At 46.1% G+C, this 18,971-nt stretch overlaps 1 protein-coding gene across 2 annotated transcripts in view; it reads right to left on the bottom strand.

Annotated features, from left to right (window-relative positions):
• Positions 1–18,971, bottom strand: part of LOC311527309 (ankyrin repeat and fibronectin type-III domain-containing protein 1-like) — a 433,614-nt gene that overhangs the window by 157,927 nt on the left and 256,716 nt on the right. The window contains exons 1-2 of one of the 2 annotated variants that reach the window (XM_084641150.1): positions 3,724–3,996; positions 1,957–1,997 (exon numbers count right to left, since the gene is read on the bottom strand). Coding sequence is in view for 1 of the 2 variants with exons in the window: in XM_084641148.1 (XP_084497274.1) it covers positions 1,957–1,997 (41 nt within the window). In the remaining variant the exon portion in view is untranslated. Of the gene's footprint in view, positions 1–1,956; positions 1,998–3,723; positions 3,997–18,971 lie in introns of those variants that run through there. The other variant, XM_084641148.1, reaches the window with a different exon arrangement.

The raw sequence follows: 18,971 nt of genomic DNA, 5'->3' as shown, positions 1-18,971 counted from the left end.
ACACAGTCTATTTAATTTTTGTGGTTTTTAAAAAATATTTCATTTAACTATTTTAGTTAAAAACAATTTTAACAAAAACAAGCCTGATTTTAAAAAACTTGAATGTTTAACTACATTAAAAAAATTGTATGTTTGTTTTGTTAAAATATTATATATTTGCTGTTGAAGAAAAAAATCCAGAATACATAACGTTGTTTTAGTTAAATAAAACAATTTAAATGTCTGTCTGGTGATGTTCTCCTTCTAAGACAGCATGGCATGAAAATCCTACAAATATTAATGATTAATCTGTTGAACTGGAGATAGTTCACCTCCCAATTACTTCATAAATATCTGCTTCAATTACCTTTGGTAAATTAAATAACCAAACAATCATTCATTTTCTGAAATAGCTATAAAACTAATCTGAAAAGTTTTCAAAATAAATCACTTTAAAAATGTATAGTGTGTACCTTCTAAAAATGAAACTTACATCTATCTCTGAGTTTTGAAGAATATATATTAAGGTTATAACAACCAACAAGAATGCACTTTTATGGAGAAATCCATGATTAAATCGAGTCTTTCTGACTAGTGATTTAAATCAATTTGATTTAAATCAAATACACTCTGATTGCAAACCATGACACGCCATGATGAAGTCTGAAATTCTACTAGTACTCCAAAGGCATCTATTCTGATGCTAAGAGTAATCAGACAAGGCAGTGACAGAGGCTGTAGTCTTGTGCTCACCACACATTTTGTACAGAGTGCTGAAAAGGAGCCTTCTGGAGATGCTCTTTGGAAAGCAACCAGCAGAAATAAATAGCAGAACAACTCTATTTTTAAAGACATTTCTCCCCAGTCCCATCCCCTTGAAGGAGAAAATTCCAGTGCTGTTCCCAAAAGTTACAGCTCGCTTCCAGAGCTTCTGTCACCAGAAATACCTCAACACTCTATTTTCGCAGATTGAAAAAGCTCAGAACGTTATGAAAAAGGCCAAAGCAGTGATGACAACAGACTATGCACACACTAATAAACGCTCGACGTCACAGTGCTGCAGGGCCACAGGAATGGCTCCCTTCCAGTAAGGACTGGATGCTGTAAGTACCTCTCCAGTTTTTAAGAGAAGTCGCTCTTATCGAAAGATCACATTGGCAAGGCTGCATTTCAAACAGGAAGCCTTCACATTCTGCAGCTCTGTAAGTACCTTTTTCTACCGAAAGGCCTTGCATGTTTGGTGTAACAACCCAAATTCTGCAGAGATGAGGGCTTTGGTTGTACTTCAGGCAGGGGCCCAGAGTTTGAAAATGGTTTAAGGGCTTTATTCACTCTGTCTTGTAGGAACGGCAATGCTGGATCAGAGCAACGGCCCATGTAGACAGGGAATGCGCTGTTCTGCCAACTGCCTTCCCTGTTGCTGGTCTGGTGGTATATTAGGAGAGCCTTCATCTGTGACTACTGATACAGTGGCTCCAAAGAGCCCTCTTTCCCCATTTTGCCCTCACAGGTGATGGCTTGTATCAGATGGAATGAGAGGGAAGCATTTGTGTCAAAATACTGGCAGTGAAAAACTGGCTCCAAGACCAGTCAGTTACAACTTACAGCACCAGATTCTCCAGACCAACCACACAGTGTTCCATACAATTCCAGAGCAAGGAGTAGCAAAGGTGGGAAAGACCATCTTTGCAACTCCCTCCTCCCAAGGCTGCTGGACACCAGCCTGGTCCCTGATACCAGGCAGAGCAGCCTTGATTCTTCCTGACCCCATCTGGGGATTTGCATATGCCCTGAAGCAAAGCGACTGACAGCCCTTGCAGTGTCGTCCTAGCAAGGGTAATTGCAGAAGCTATTCTTATCCATTGACATGGCTAATCTTAGTGAGATACAGAGTTTCTCTCAATAATACATTGCAATTGTGAATTTCCACTCAGGTGCATGCACTCTCTCTCAAACACACAGGCCACTGGCACTTACTTTGGTTGGTAAAAGTCCTTCTTGTCTGCCGACCCAAGGCTCTGTAAGACAAAAACAGACATGTTTCTTTAAGCCCCTTTCATTCATCTGCCTGCCAGGAACACCTATCCCATGCGGAGAGAGCAACAGAAAGCATTCATGTGTGCATGTAGGAATGGGAATAGCACATGGATCCTTTCACCCCCCGAGGCTGGGTTCAAAACCAACTTCTGCCACGAGCCACTGAAAATCATGGATACCTAATGGCTTTCTCAGTGGCCTGTGTGAAGTGAATGGGTGGCAGGAGTTGCCACCGGCAGCTGCATTCACTGCCTCCTCTGCAGGCAATCTCAGTGGAGACCAAGGACTGAATAGGTCATGCAGACACAACGATCCTCTCACTCCTAGATGCCAGGTTACAATCATGCTGGGGGGGACAGCTTGCACTGCCTCAATAGTATCAGCCCTGGTGATGAACAGGAGGCTGTGATGCCCCTGGCTGGAGTGGCAACATTTCTCAGGACACTCAACAAGCATGTTGTGCAGAAGGGCGGGAGGGGTTCACAAGCTCTGTATTCAGATAAGCAGAAATGCCACCAGGCCCACGGTTCGCAGATACAGTTTGACTCACTGTGCATCCTAATCTCTCCCAGCCCCTATCTGGCCACCTCACCCTGCAGCTGAGCACATTGTGAACTGGTTACTGGATTTTACCCTGTGAGGCAGAGAAGTGCTATTGTCCCCGGGCTACAAAAGGGAAGTATGGCACAGATTAACTGATTGACTTGCTCAAGGTTACACAGCATGTCTGAGCTGAACTCAGGTCTCCCAAGTCCCAGTCTCAACCACTCAGTACATCACACTAGATGAACTGTGTCAAACTCCAAGCATACATCCACAAATGCCAGTAGAAGAGGTGATCTGACATACAGAGAGATTCCCATGTGCTATTGTTTTCCAAGTGTAGATGGTTTAATGTGGTCTCACCAACAACACCATTATTAAAAGTTTGACAAAATCTCAAACCACTTGCTCTAAGACAGTCTAAGAACTTTGTATTTTCCAAAGCGTGTCCCACCCTGTCTCAGTCTTTCAGAAGGAAAATACCACAGGATGGATTTCCAAAGGGGCTTGGATTTTCACACATGCAAACCCTGCTCTGGCAAAGGTAGTGTGTTTTGGCATGCATTCAGCAAGCTTCTGTGAATTCCTGTTTGCATGTGGGAGAGAGCGTACGAGAGTGTGTGGGAGAGAGGGTGTGCCAGGGGCATGCAGGTGTGTCAGAAGGGTGGACAAGAGGGTGTGTGTGACAGGTGTGGAAGTGTGTGAGAGAAAATGCACATGTGGATGTGCGCATGAGAGGAGGTATGGTTATGTGTATGGTGACTCTGTACACAATGTACATGTCCATATATCAGCTGACCTTTCCTGGCTACCCAAGCAGCTGATTCTGGGGGGAAATACGTTCAGACAAATCACTCTCAGCCCCTAGAGAAAGGAAACAGAGAGATGTCACCCAAGTCCTAGGCAGGTGAGGAGAACCCCACACCCACAGCTCTCCTCTACTCTGGGACTCATTCCTGACAGACAAGACCTCAGGGCTGCAAACTAACTGGGGGTAAGTGATTGCCCCTTGTGAGCTATAAAGGGAGAGGGGCACACTGAGCAAAAGCCAGACCTCTTGCACTTCTGGGGAGTGGCTGGGGCCAGGCAAGGTGCTGCCAGCAGCACTTCCACCAGCAAATGGACATGGAAGGGAGGGAGAGAGGGGAATCAGCAGAGCCATACCTGGTAAGCAGACTTTCAGCAGCTGCAGTTATCGCCTTCAGGCTGCTCTGGGGCAAGGGAGAGACAGCAAGACAGACAGACAGACCAAACCTTAACTTCAGCAAGCCCCGCCCATCGTCCCAGTGCTAAGAACCCTCTTTTCCTCTTTGTACTGCCTGGTCTTTGCTCTGGCTGCTTGTTTTCTTATTGTCTAACCTTCCCTCCTCTCCCCTTTCAATCTTCCTCCTCGCAGAGTTGAAGATGAGGATGGTTTAGCAGGGAGGATACAGCCCCCAGCTCCGGACCGGCAGTGGAGTAGGAGAGGATGTGTGTGCATGCGAGGAGCAGGCTTGAACTCTGGAGCTGGTGTTGTACTTTTACACTACGGTTGCCAGGCAATAGCTAAGGCTAACTTCAAAACAGTGAGAAGCAACCAGGCAGAATACTAATCAATGGAGCAGTAATCACCGCCCCCACTGAATTCACAACACCAGCCTCCTTGCCTCAAGGGACCCACTGGTTGTTTGCACTATTTAATTGAAAAGCAAGTGGCTACACTGCCTCTTCATTGAGAATTTCTAAGCCTTTCAGTGCCTGTCCAAGCACACTGGGTAGGAAGCAATATGCACCCAGCCCCTTATAGGTGGGATGTACTACGGCCCTATTTCCAGAAGGCTTTCACTCGAAACTAATAGAATCATAGAATCATAAAAGATTAGGATTGAAAGAGACCTCAGGAGGTCATCTAGTCCAACCCCCTGCTCAAAGCAGGACCAACCCTAATGAAATCATCCCAGCCAGGGTTTTGTCAAGCCGTGCCTTAAAAAGCTCTAAGGATGGAGATTCCACCACCTCCCTAGGTAACCCATTCCAGTGCTTCACCAGCTCCCTAGTGAAATAGTGTTTCCTAATATCCAACCTAAACCTCCCCCACTGCAACTTGAGACCATTGCTCCTTGTTCTGTCATCTCCCAACACTGAGAACAGCCGAGCTTCATCCTCTTTGGAACCCCCACACTTCAGGTAGTTGAAGGCTCATTCTTCTCTTCTGCAGACTAAATAAGCCCAGTTCCCTCAGCCTCTCCTCATAAGTACTGTGTCCCAGCCTCCTAATCATTTTCATTGTCCTCCGCTGAACTTTCTTCCATTTATTCACATCCTCTCTGTAGTGGAGGGCCCAAAACTGGATGCAATACTCCAGATGTGGCCTCACCAGTGCCAAATAGAGGGGAATAATCACTTCCCTTAATCTGCAGGCAATGCTCCTACTAATACGGCCCAATGTGCTGTTGGCCTTCTTGGCAACAAGGGCATACTGCTGACTCATATCCAGTTTCTTGTCCACTGTAATCCCCAGGTCCTTTTCTGCAGAACTGCCGCTTAGCCAGTCGGTCCCCAGCCAGTAGCGGTGCATAGGATTCTTTCTTCTTAAATGCAGGACTCTGCACTTGTCCTTGTTGAATCTCACCAGATTTCTTTTGGCCCAGTCCTCCAATTTGTCTAGGTCACTCTGGACCCTATCCCTACCCTCCAGCATATCTACCTCTCTCCCCAGCTTAGTGTCATATGCAAACTTGCTGAGGATGCAATCATCCCATCATCCAGATCATTAATAAAGATGTTGAACAAAACCGGCCCCAGGACCGACCCCTGGAGTACTCCGCTTGATAGCGGCTGACAACTAGACATGAAGCCATTAATCACTACCCATTGAGCCCGGCAATCTATCCAGCTTTCTATCCACCTTATATTCCATTCATCCAATCCATACTTTTTTAAGTTGCTGGCAAGAATATTGTAGAAGACTGTATCAGAAGCTTTTCTGAAGTTCAGATATATCACGTCCACCACTTTCCCCATACACACAGAGCCAGTTATCACAGAAGGCAATCAGGTTGGTCAGGTATGACTTGCCCTTGGTGAATCCATGTTGACTGTTCCTGATCACCTTCCTCTCCTCCAGGTGCTTCAAAATGGTTTCCTTGAGGACCTGCTCCATGATTTTTCCAGGGACTGAGGTGAGGCTGAACTGTCTGTAGTACCCCGGGTTCTCCTTCTTTCCTTTTATAAAGATGGACACTATATTGGCCTTTTTCCAATTGTCCGGAACCTCCCCCAATCGCCATGAGTTTTCAAGATAATGGCCAATGGCTCTGCAATCACATCAGGCAATTCTCTCAGCACCCTTGGATGCATTAGATCATAGAATCATAGAATCAAAGAATCATAGAATATCAGGGTTGGAAGGGACCCCAGAAGGTCATCTAGTCCAATCCCCTGCTCGAAGCAGGACCAATTCCCAGTTAAATCATCCCAGCCAGGGCTTTGTCAAGCCTGACCTTAAAAACCTCTAAGAAAGGAGATTCTACCACCTCCCTAGGTAACGCATTCCAGTGTTTCACCACCCTCTTAGTGAAAAAGTTTTTCCTAATATCCAATCTAAACCTCCCCCACTGCAACTTGAGACCATTACTCCTCGTTCTGTCATCTGCTACCATTGAGAACAGTCTAGAGCCATCCTCTTTGGAACCCCCTTTCAGGTAGTTGAAAGCAGCTATCAAATCCCCCCTCATTCTTCTCTTCTGCAGACTAAACAATCCCAGCTCCCTCAGCCTCTCCTCATAAGTCATGTGTTCTAGACCCCTAATCATTTTTGTTGCCCTTCGCTGGACTCTCTCCAATTTATCCACATCCTTCTTGAAGTGTGGGGCCCAAAACTGGACACAGTACTCCAGATGAGGCCTCACCAATGTCGAATAGAGGGGAACGATTACGTCCCTCGATCTGCTCGCTATGCCCCTACTTATACATCCCAAAATGCCATTGGCCTTCTTGGCAACAAGGGCACACTGCTGACTCATATCCAGCTTCTCGTCCACTGTCACCCCTAGGTCCTTTTCCGCAGAACTGCTGCCTAGCCATTCGGTCCCTAGTCTGTAGCGGTGCATTGGATTCTTCCATCCTAAGTGCGGGACCCTGCACTTATCCTTATTGAACCTCATCAGATTTCTTATTGAACCTCATCAGATTGAAGATCTGGATCCATGGACTTGTGTATGTCTAGCTTTTCTAAATAGCCCTTAACCTGTTCTTTCACCACTGAGGGCTGCTCACCTCCTCCCCATACTGTGCTGCCCAGGACAGCAGTGTGGGAGTGGACCTTGTCTGTGAGGACCAAGGCAAAAAAAGAATTGAGTATTTCAGCTTTTTCCACATCATCTGTCACTAGGTTGCCTCTCCCATTCATTAAGGGTCCCACACTTTCCCTGACCTTTTTCTTGTTGCTAACATACCTGTAGAAACCCTTCTTGTTACCCTTCACATTCCTTGCTAGCTGCAACTTCAGTTGTGTTTTGGCCTTCCTGATTACACGCCTGCATGTTCGAGCAATACTTTTATACTTCTCCCTAGTCATCTGTCCAAGTTTCCACTTCTTGTAAGCTTCCTTTTTGTGAGCCAAACTGGTCGCCTGTCATATTTGCTATTCTTTCTGCATGTTGGAATGGTTTGTTCCTGCGCCCTCAATAAGGCTTCTTTCAAATACAGCCCGCTCTCCTGGACTCCTTTCCCCCTCATATTAGCCATCCAGAGGATCCTGCCCATCAGATCCCTAACAGAAAGTCTACTTTTCTGAAGTCTAGGGTCTGTATTTTGCTACTCTCCTTTCTTCCTTTTGTGACAATCCTGAACTCAACCACCTCATGGTCACTGCTGCCCAGGTTGCCACCCACTTCTACTTCCCCTACCAATTGTTTCCTGTTTGTAAGCAGCAGGTCAAGAGGGAAAACGGCCCCTGGTTAGTTCCTCCAGTAGTTGCACCAGGAAATTGTCCCCAACACTCTCCAAAAACTTCCTGGATTGTCTGTACACTGCTGCATTGTTCTCCCAGCAGATGTCAGGGTGACTGAAGTCCCTCATTAGAACCAGGGTCTGTGTTCTGGAAACTACATTTAATTGTCAGAAGAAAGCCTCATCTACCTCATCCTCCTAGTCTAGTGGTCTATAGCACATGCCCACCACAACATCACCCTTGTTGCTCTCAGCTGACTCTCAACAGGCTTTTCTCCAGTTTCATATTGGAACTTTGAGCAATCATACCGCTCTCTTACATACAATGCAACTCCCCCAGCTTTCCTCCCCTGCCTGTCCTTCCTGAACAATTTATAGCCATCCATGACAGTGTTCCAGTCATGTGAGCTACTCCATCACGTCTCTGTTATTCCAATCACATCATAGTTCTTTGACTGTGCCAGGACTTCCAATTCTTCCTGCTTGTTTCACAGGCTTCTTGCGTTCGTGTACAGGCACCTAAGATAACTAGCTGATTACCCTTCTTTCTCAGTATGAATCAGGAGGCCGCCCTGTTGCACCCTCCTCCTTGTGTTTCCCCCTGGTATCCCACTTCCCCACTTACCTCAGGGCTTAAGTCACCATCCCCCGGAGACCCTAGGTTAAAGCCCTTCTCACAAAGTTAGCAAGCCTGCCTGTGAAGTTAGTCTTCCCCCTCTTCATTAGGTGGATCCCATTTCTTCCTAGCAATCCTTCTTCCTGGAACAACATCCTAAGAATTCAAAGCCCTCTCTCCAACACCACCTGCGTAACCACGCATTTACCTCCACAGTTCGACGGTCCCTACCTGGGCCTTTTCCTTCAACAGGGAGGATGGACGAGAACACGACTTGCACCTCAAACTCCTTTATCCTTCTTCCCAGAGCCACGTGGTCTGCAGTGACCTGCTCAAGGTCATTCTTGGCAGTATCATTGGTACCCACGTGAAAAAGTAAGAAGGGAAGCGATCCAAGGGCTTGACCAGTCTCGGCAGACACTCTGTCACATCCTAAATTCTAGCTCACACTTCACAGAATCATAGAATCATAGAATATCAGGGTTGGAAGGGACCTCAGGAGGTCATCTAGTCCAACCCCCTGCTCAAAGCAGGACCAATCCCCAATTAAATCATCCCAGCCAGGGCTTTGTCAAGCCTGACCTTAAAAACTTCTAAGGAAGGAGATTCTACCACCTCCCTAGGTAACGCATTCCAGTGTTTCACCACCCTCCTAGTGAAAAAGTTTTTCCTAATATCCAACCTAAACCTCCCCCACTGCAACTTGAGACCATTACTCCTTGTCCTGTCCTCTTCTACCACTGAGAATAGTCCAGAACCATCCTCTCTGGAACCACCTCTCAGGTAGTTGAAAGCAGCTATCAAATCCCCCCTCATTCTTCTCCTCTGCAGACTAAACAATCCCAGTTCCCTCAGCCTCTCCTCATAAGTCATGTGTTCCAGCCCCCTAATCATTTTTGTTGCCCTTTGCTGGACTCTCTCCAATTTATCCACATCCTTCTTGTAGTGTGGGGCCCAAAACTGGACACAGTACTCTAGATGAGGCCTCACCAATGTCGAATAGAGGGGAACGATCACGTCGCTCGATCTGCTCGCTATGCCCCTACTTATACATCCCAAAGTGCCATTGGCCTCCTTGGCAACAAGAGCACACTGCTGACTCATATCCAGCTTCTCGTCCACTGTCAGCCCTAGGTCCTTTTCCGCAGAACTGCTGCCTAGCCATTCGGTCCCTAGTCTGTAGATGTGCATTGGGTTCTTCCGTCCTAAGTGCAGGACCCTGCACTTATCCTTATTGAACCTCATCAGATTTCTTTTGGCCCAAAAGAAGACTTCTTGAGTCTCTCACTCTGGTCGGCAGATGGATGACTCTGTCCCCCTTAGGAGAGAGTCCCCGAGCACCACCACCTGTCTCCTCCTCTTGGGAGTGGAGGTCGTGGAACCCCCATCCCTAGGACAATGCATCCTATGCCTTCCAGTCGATGGGCTCTCCTTCTGATCCCTTCCCTCAGATGGCTCTTCCAAATCATTCTCCATAACAGTACCTGTGCAGAGAGCCTGAAAACGGTTTCTTACCTCTGTCTGCATAGGGGGTACCTGGGTTCTCCGCATTCTTGTCTGGACATGGAGCTGCACAATGTTCATCTGCAATCAGTTTGAAATCCCCTCTCGGAGATGTGCACTTTACCGCTCTGCTCTCAGGGAGGCCTCTCCCCACTTTGCATATGTTTGGAAAGCAGCTGCTTCTAAACCATTGCTACGGCGATGAGCACCCTAGAAATACCTAGCAATAAATCATTCTTCTGGAGCAGCGACCTCAGACAGAAAGTCTGAACCAGTCACATGAGGCAGCTCCCAGGAATTGCTCTGGAACCACATGTGGAAAGACAAACAATGTATAACTACCTGGTCACCCATTCTGGGGCAGTGTGGGAGGTGGGGTTGCTCTGCAGTGCATGCTACTTCAGGAGCTCCCTGCCTGAGTCTGCAACCTCTGGCTGCCAGCTTGGGGCAGGGTAGCCTGTGCCGTAAGCTTGGTGTCAGCCTCTGAACAATCAAGTAACTAAACAGCAACTCCTGGTTCCACTGTCTGCACCTTGAAACAAAGAGGAAATAAAACAACTTTCAAATGCAACAGCTTAGCTGCAGCACGTAGGACCAGGCCCTGGCTTCTGGGTTAGCCCTGAGGCACTCCTCCTCTGTCCCAGTGTCACCCAGCTCTGCCCCTAAGCAAACACAGGCAAGCCTCTGTAACTGGCCTACTGGTTCTAGATTGATCAGTATGTCCTCCTGGCCCTGTGGGGGGATCATCTCGCCCAGCTGAGAGGATTTTCCTCAGATGGGGAATGTCAGGGCACTGATGCCTCCCGTGGAGACAGAGAAGGCCTGACTGACCCCCTCAGAGGTTGTTAGTTACCTATTGGTAGAGAAGTAGTCACATATAGGCAAATAGCCCATTTAACCAATACTGGAAGAATATACCATATGTGACAGAGGTTAGTCACACTGCTTAGTGCACAGCTGGAAGGTGTTCAGCGCCTACAGTGACAAGAGTGCCTACACTGAACATTACACAGTACAATACCGCTGTGACCTGGGCAGTCAAAGCAGCAGCAGTCCAAAGCCCAAGAAGTCCGTGCACTGTATTTCCTGAAATCAGCCTTCGGTGCTGGAAGCATATCTTACGCCTTCTAATGGAGAACCTGGTTTTCACCAGTCTTCATTCGTAACCTTGTTTTACTAATCAGCACCCTGCAGAACTCATTCTTCTTCTCAACAGCCTTCCCTACCAGCTTTTACTTGCAAATCCTGTTCTTCACTCAAAAAGGCCTTCTCCTAGCAAGCCCACTTCACCTTCCCAATGGTTATCACTGGGAGACGGCCTCTTCCAAAAGCACTCCTACCTTACCCAACATCAGCCACAGTCATATCCCACTTCAACGGCTACATGGTCTTCTGCCATGGATCGCACCCCCTTGCAGTAAGAGAAAGACATTCAGAGTGAGCACCAAGTTTTCACTTGTCCCCATGAAAGACTCCCATTACTTCTTCAAATGACCGCATCATAGGGACCTCACAACGCCTCTAGAAGGCACTTTTGAAAATGCTTAATCCACGATAAGGGGTTCACTCCAATTCCCTGCGAAGTCAATGGAAAGACTCTTATTGACTTTACTGGGAATAGGTCTGGGCCTTACCAGTCCAGCTGTCGTTTAGGTAACAGAGACTCACCAACAGTTCTTTGGAATAGCAGTTCTTCCTAGTACGTTAATAAATAGCAACAACAACAGTAATAGTACTATCACCTACACAGCACTTTCACTTTTTTCAAAATGCTGCACACATGCTGGCTCAACACATTTCTTGTAGAAGACAGCTATATCCGAAAGAGCTACTTTGCCCAGTTATAGGAAACTGGGAATTTCTGAGGCATGATCCTGCTAATTATTACCCAGAAAATCTATCTACAATCCCTAGTGAAAGAATAACACAAATAATAAGAAAAAATTCTAGGAACGTGGTCCAGTGAATCAGACCTGGACAAGGAACCAGGATTCCCAGCTCTGCCATTGGCCTGCTAGGTAACACCAAGGAAATAATTTCCCCTCTCCATGCCTCAGTTTCTCCATCTTTAAAATGGGGATAACAACACTAAGCTTTCTTTGTGAAGCTCTTAGAAATCTATAGATGAAAGTGCTTTTTAGGAGTGAAGTAACACTATTGTTATTATTTACCTGCAAGACAATGGAACCAGGAGCAATAAAAAGTTGGGATGACAAAGAATAAATCTCGCCAGACAAACTTGATTTCATTTTTTCACAGAAAAACACTAATGGTTGAAGGGGGAACAGGAGATAGACTGGTCATATATTTGGATTGTAGGAAAGATTTTAATATGATGCTCACGGAAAGTTACCAGCACACTTAATTCAGATTGTCTTGAGTACAGATGCTGCCAAATGGGGTGAAATTTGCCATAAGGACTATAATGGCCATGTACTCAGTCAATGGAAGGTGGAATGAAGAAGGGAAAAAGAGGGAAAATTTAGTCAGGAAAAATGTCCTGATGCTGAGATTTATTAGTGTTTGGAAGAGTCTTCAGAGTGGAGGGGATTTTTAAAATCGCTCAGGATTTTTAAAAGTTGTCTAGATAAAGCACTAAGCAACATGCAGAAGGGACAATTCCTGCCCTCATAGGGAGATGGTCTAGTTCAGTGCTTCTCAAGCTATCTGATGTGGTGGACCGGCAATTTTTTTCCCCAATGTGAGCACAGACCGGCAGCCGATGGCTCGGTCCGTGTGGCGGTTCAAATACAAGACAGCACAGAGCTTTTAGCAAGCAAGCGAGCTGGTCTGCCAACTGACTTCTGCCTGTCAGCATTCCACTCTCTCCTTTATTCTTTTCTCTCCCCCCGCGTATTACATTCTCCAACAGATAAAAGGAATACACTGGCTTTGTTTAACATTCTTATTTACCAATTTCTATCTACCGCATTCCTTGCTCTCAGGCCTTGAGCCCAGTCCTGGGAGGCTTCCCACGGTTCATGTCCTTTAGATGACTTCCCATGGTCCATGTCCTTGGACGGAGCAGTGTGTGCATCGCTCCTACACAACAGTCAGGGTGTGCCCTGAATGTTTCCAGGTGCATGAATGCTACATGAACCCTTCAGGTCCGCAGACCACCACTTTGAGAGGCACTGGTCTAGTTGATTCATGTCTAAATTCTGTGACACCCAACCTGTGCCTGATGACTGAAGCAGGCAAAGACGCTCCCTGGAATGAAACCTCTAAGGTTTGACACTTAACTCTCTGGTGATAGGAAAGGTTCATATCCCTGAGGTGGGCATGAAATGATCTGAGATTTAGAGCCTACATATATATCTCTCATTATATTACTGGGCCGTCTGCTTTCTTGTTTCTATGAAGACTGGTGTAAAAGCACAGCAAGGTGCTGCAGAGGGATGATACTGGAGGAAGCACATTGTCTCTCCTAAAATATCTGCAGAAGCCACTGAGGTTCTGGCTGACCTGTCGTTCCTCCAAAGCAAGCTGGAGCCCAGGAGAGAAGGAAACAAGGAATGGAGGGAGGTGACTGAGTTAAATCAACAGCGCCCTGATCCAAGCCCCACCTCACGGTTCCTCACCACTCTGGATGAGTCACCTGGAGCACAGCCTTGCGCATTTCTCCTTGTCTGCTCATTTCATTGATGACTCAGGGTTTAGGAAGCACACTCCAAATCCCCTAATGAAATAATGGAGAGGAGCCAGTTTAATCGTGCTGGGTGTATTTTTAAACATACATTTTTACATGATGCTCAAGTCTGTCTCTAAAGCTCATCAGCCTCAAGAGATAGGGAAGAGAATTCCTCGCTATACAGAAACATTTCAGCATGATGGAAGGGGCCACTTGAGACAGAGGAACAGCAGCCCAGCCCATCTACCAATCCCCCCAGCATTCTCCTTCCCATACAGGAATAGCTATATCGGCAAAGCTCCTTTATACCCCGTACAATTGCATCCTTATTAGGGGATTGTATGGCTTTCAATATACAGTACCAACATAGTTAAAGAGGTACAACTTTCTAGTGTAGGCAAGACATACAGTGACAGCAGGGGAAAGCTGGTTCCAAATGTGACCGACTGCCGCACAGACAGCTTTGGTGTTGCTATCCTGATGTGACTGTGGAAGGTAAAAGAGTTGATTTTTCTCCTGCCCCACAGCATCCATGATGTGTTGGATAAAGAACATCTCTGTTACACATTCAACGCCTGGTTCCACCCCTAAAGTTAAGGAGCAAGAGGTCACCCAAGAGATCTTCCAGAGAAACAAAAAAAAACTGGACTCACCATTCCTGATATTTCTAAGCTAAACCAACAAGAACTAAAAGATTCAGGCTTCTTTTTATTCTCCATAAAAGAGCAATAGCAAGGGCACAAACTCAACTTTTCAAAATCCTTTTAATCCCACTGCAGCTTTGATGCCGTCCAGACCAGCTATGCAACACACAGTCACATTCAGAGCTGGCAAACTACCGAGCACCACCAATCCCCTTGCCCAGTAAGATCACCAATAACAAAAGAACATATATAAATCTAAGTCAACGAAATTGTCTTTTTCTCATTTTCCTGAAGCTTATGTGTGACTGGCACATAAGCTGCTGTTGCTAAACCCCCTTCTCACTGCATCCCACCCTGTTTTGAAGAGTACACGGTGCAGAGAGGACTATACCCCAAGTTTTAAGGCCAAGCTATTATTTAAAAAAATATCCCAGAAAGCCTTTGCCATGATTGGTGCATCAATTAAAGGATGTGCTGGACCAATTCACCTCACTTGTACCTGATGAGAATCAGTGCAATGTGTTGCACAGATGAAAAAGCAAAACTTTTCAAAGATAGCTCTGAATTCCAAAATTAAGCACAGCTGGTAAGAAAATCTACAAGAGTTTCAAAACATATTGCATGTCCAGGGCCGAAGCAAAGGCTGGGCTGATTTTTATTTTGTTTTTTGAAGACCTGCTTCAAGGCAAACTGCAGATACCATAGACATCAAATTAATTGCGCTTTTCACTCAATTAAAGGCTATCACGTGCAGTCTCAGCTATCTACTTCTGGGCAGTGGCCTCAGTAGGAGAATAAACTATTAATGAGCCTCAGGAAGTTTTGTACAATTTAGAAACTGCACCAAAATAATCCCTAAAAGACAAGCAGCTGCTGCAGGTGACAGTTTTCTAAGACATTCCATTAAAAATTGGCCCAGTAACTCATAGGGTAGTCACTGTTTGTATAAACACAGAGGAAAGAGAAAGAAAGGGATGGTATTTTTCCAAGCTGCCAGAGGACCTCACAAGAGACTGTTTTGGCCAATCTCAAAAAACAAAACAAAAAAACCCAACAACACTGAGTTTCAAAACGTCATCTACCCCTTGCCTCCTTGAGGGATTTCTCTCCCGTCTAGAGCTGCCACCCATTCTCCTGTGACTGCTTAGGACTCAACACTGAGAGCTTTATCCTAAGACATGCTGGACCCCTTTGACTCTCACTGACTTCAACAGCTGCAAAGGGTGCTCAGCCCACTGGATGGATCAGATCCTAGGAACTGAGACATTTATGTCCTGTAAACCCTTGGCATCTCCCCCATGAACACTGGCAGTCTGTATTTAAAGCATACCCACTAGGCAGCTCAGTACACCTGCAATGCACTGCATCAGGAGTTGATGCCTGACTTTCCTAAGGGCAAACAAACCCCCATGCCTTAGGGTGCAAACTGATGGTTTGCAGGGCTTATAAAGGAATTTCCCCTCACTTGGCCCATTTCAGGCACAGCACTTGGAAGGTTTTTAGCCCTCCTCTGACCAGGGAGGGATGGATCCTTGAGCAACACGGACCCACATATTACACACACTCCTCTCACATGCTTAACCCTTTATGGGTCAGGCACAGCTCAGAGATTAAAGGACTGTAGCATTCCCACTATGCTCACACCTCACTTTACACAGAGCCAAGCTTTGTTTCACTGGCTCTGCAGCTCCTAGTCCCAGTTCACTTCTTCTCCTCCCCATCCCAGTCATGCCTCCTCGCTACCCTCATTGGGAGAAGGGCTAGACAGCATGCTCCTGCACCACTGTATCTGGCTAGCTCCCTAAGGCCAGCTGCTAAATTAATGTGGCTCGCCTGCCATTGCTTGGGGTAACCCTGCATGTGGACATCCTCTCACTGTTGCTGTGCCTCTCTTGGGCCTTGTGGACCTAACAGTTAATAAGACCCTACCTCTGAAGCAAAAAGTATTGGCTGCTGTAGGAACTGGGAAACGAGGCTAGATGAGCGAGTAATCCCTTCCAATGAAGCAAATCTTCGACCAGCTTACACCCTGAGTGTTTACTGAAATCCCACTGCACCACCTTTGGGAGTCAGTTCTGTCCCTGGAAAGAATCTGTGATCTGTTCTGTGCCTTGCAGACTTCTATCTCCCAGGCTGTCCCTCATGGAACTGCAGGCCTTTGCTCAGGTGTCAGGAGAGCACTACATAAGTATGGCCAACATTTTCCAGCACAGGGGCCTAGAATAGGGCAGTTGAGACCCAAAAGCAGAGGCTTGATTTTCAAAGGTGCCAAGTACTCGAGCTCCCACTGAGTTCAGAGGGGACTTGGGTGTGCTCAGCATTGTGCGTTACACTGAAGAAGCTCCTGTAGTCCCGGTGCCAGACATACACCCATGTGACTCCTCTTGCTTTCTCCTTCAGTGAAAAGATCATGAGAGGCGATGGATGAGCCACCAGGCATATGGCACAGCCACAGAACGATGCCAACGCTCTTTTCATTCTTCAATGCCTAGCTCATCCCAGCATGGCTCCGAGAGAGGATCTCACACTTGCCTGTGAATACTGACTGATGTTGCACATGGGCGGGTGGGCATGTGTTAGTATTTCCCCGACTGGTCTCTGCCGCAAGGTGAAATGTGTTTTGAAAATTGAAAAAAATCCCTTTATCCATTTCTGAATTTTGGGAGTCGTGGCAACAAAAATAACCAAAGTTTGTAACTTAGCCTGGAGATTGTGTTCAATAAGAATTAGGGTATTTGCTAGGCTTCCCATTATGGAAAAGTCCTATAAGAATGTAATAGAGAATTATATCCCTGCTGTAGAATCCTGTAGGTTGAGTCAAAGGATCAGTGGAACGAACACCTCTCAATATAACAGTCTACAGGACTGAAGAGTAATTTCTATGGAATCCTGTTAGTTTCACCCCCATTCGGTTCTGTAGTACATATCCAAAAAGGGTCAAAAAGAGTGGATTTTATTAATGAACCTGTGGACATCTACAAATTGTATAGTGAACAAAGCAGACTCCTCTATGTGGCTCCCCCTTAAAGACCTCAGCGCATGTATTCCATCATTTAAATAAACAAGTCTCTAATTTCATCTGGCTTTCAAAATCACCAAGACTCACCAACCATCAGAATGATGGACTGGCTTCCCCAGTATACCGTACTGCCTGAGGGATGTGGCCAGGTGGTGTCCAGATATACAGCCCACTCTGGCTTGGGACTGAAAGGGATGTAACTTTATCCTGGCAGGACATTCAAGCTATCCCCTTCTCAACCTTCCCAATGCCCCCCTCAGTTCCTTGCAGGTCACCCTACATGAAGGGATGAATTTACTAAACTCTAACGTGACCATCCTCCCCAAAATTCCCTTTATGGAACAATCCGCATCTGAGAAGCAGAAGGAAAAGCTGTAGTAACATCCTGCAGGAATCAGGGAACATCAGATGCATTTCAAACTTGCCCGAGAAGAAATCCAGCATTTTTTTCCTCCATCAAAACCAGAACCTGCCATTAAAGCTATGCTCAGATGCCTTCCTGACCCCACCACCTCACTACAGGAGGAATGTACCACCAAAGCAAGTGGATACCCACACTTTGCTGGCTCAGGTTACCAATGGCTGAATGTTCCTACCGATCATTCATCCTCCCTCTTGGCCAGGACCAAAAGCAATTTTAGAACTTGGACTCTCTCCAGGGGATGAAGGTTGGAAGTGAATCTGCTGCCATGTGAAATGCCCTTCATCTTTTCCCATCTTCTTGACTACAATTGTGAAGGTTGTGGGTTTGAGTCTCACCTGATCTCACACTGAAAGGTCACCCAGCTACAAAATGGGTATCTGATCCATCCAGTTAGGGCAGTCAGAAGTGATGTTGGCCTCACCACTCCCTTGTATAGTGGCGGCAATGAAACAGGTGCCTAACTGTGTCAGCCTGATGAGCTCAGGGGAAATTTTTTTTTTAAAGAAAAAAAACAACTCTCTCTAGAAGCATTAGCCTCATTTGTACTGTTAGTCCTGAGAGAGAGTGCAAAACACTTTCATGCCACAGAAGTCCCTTTACAGTCATGTTTCATCAATGGTTCTCAATGCCCAGGGTGGTGGGTCTTCACCTGGTGGTTCCCCACTCCGCCATTCTGCCTCTTTTTCATTCCTTCATTCCTTTCAACATCTTACAATCTTTCCATCTCTGATTCTTCCACCTGCTTAGTTTTCATTGGCCTATGGTGACAGAAGTGCGTGGCATAGAGCCACCATGCTGCCAGTATGCCATCTAAGGATGCCTCAAAACCAGGGTATCTGCCCTCTTGTGTTCAGCTTCTTTGTGTACAGCTTGTCCAATTGGCTCTTATGGGACATCTGTATATTATTACTGGTTTATGAAAAATAAATAAATCTTTACTAAAAGAAAGGAATTAACTTTCTATGGACACTTTCCATGGGATTTGCATGGCGTACTTATGCAGCTTGGGAACTACGCAGACTTTGGATAAGAACATAAGAATGCCCATACTGGGTCAGCCCAAAGGTGCATCCAGCCCAGTATCCTGTCTATCGACAGTGGCCAATGCCAGGTGACCCAGAAGGAGTGAACTTAACATGTAATGATCTAGTGATCTCTCTCCTGCCATCCATCTCCACCCTCTGACAAAACAGAGGCTGGGGACACCATTCCTTACCCATCCTGGCGAATAGCCATTCATGGACTTAACTTCCATGAATTTATCCAGTTCTCTTTTAAACCCTGTTATAGTCCTAGCCTTCACAACCACCTCAGGCAAGGAGTTCCACAGGTTGACTGTGCGCTGTGTGAAGAAGAACTTTCTTTTATTTGTTTTAAACCTGCTACCCATTAATTTCATTTGATGGCCCCTAGTTCTTATATTATGAGAACAAATACATAACTTTTCCTTATTCACTTTCTCCACACCACTCAAGATTTTATATACCTCTATGATATCCCCCCTTAGTCTCCTCTTTTCCAAGCTGAAAAGTCCTAGCCTCTTTAATCTCTCCTCATATGGGACCCATTCCAAACCCCGAATCATTTTAGTTGCCCTTTTCTGAACCTTTTCTAATGCCAGTATATCTTTTTTGAGATGAGGT

This window comes from Lepidochelys olivacea, assembly GCF_965140295.1.
Source record: "Lepidochelys olivacea isolate rLepOli2 genome assembly, chromosome: 10".
Lineage (NCBI taxonomy): Eukaryota > Metazoa > Chordata > Testudines > Cheloniidae > Lepidochelys > Lepidochelys olivacea.
Note: the sequence above shows the minus strand (reverse complement) of the source record. Positions and strands in the feature narration are given on the sequence as shown.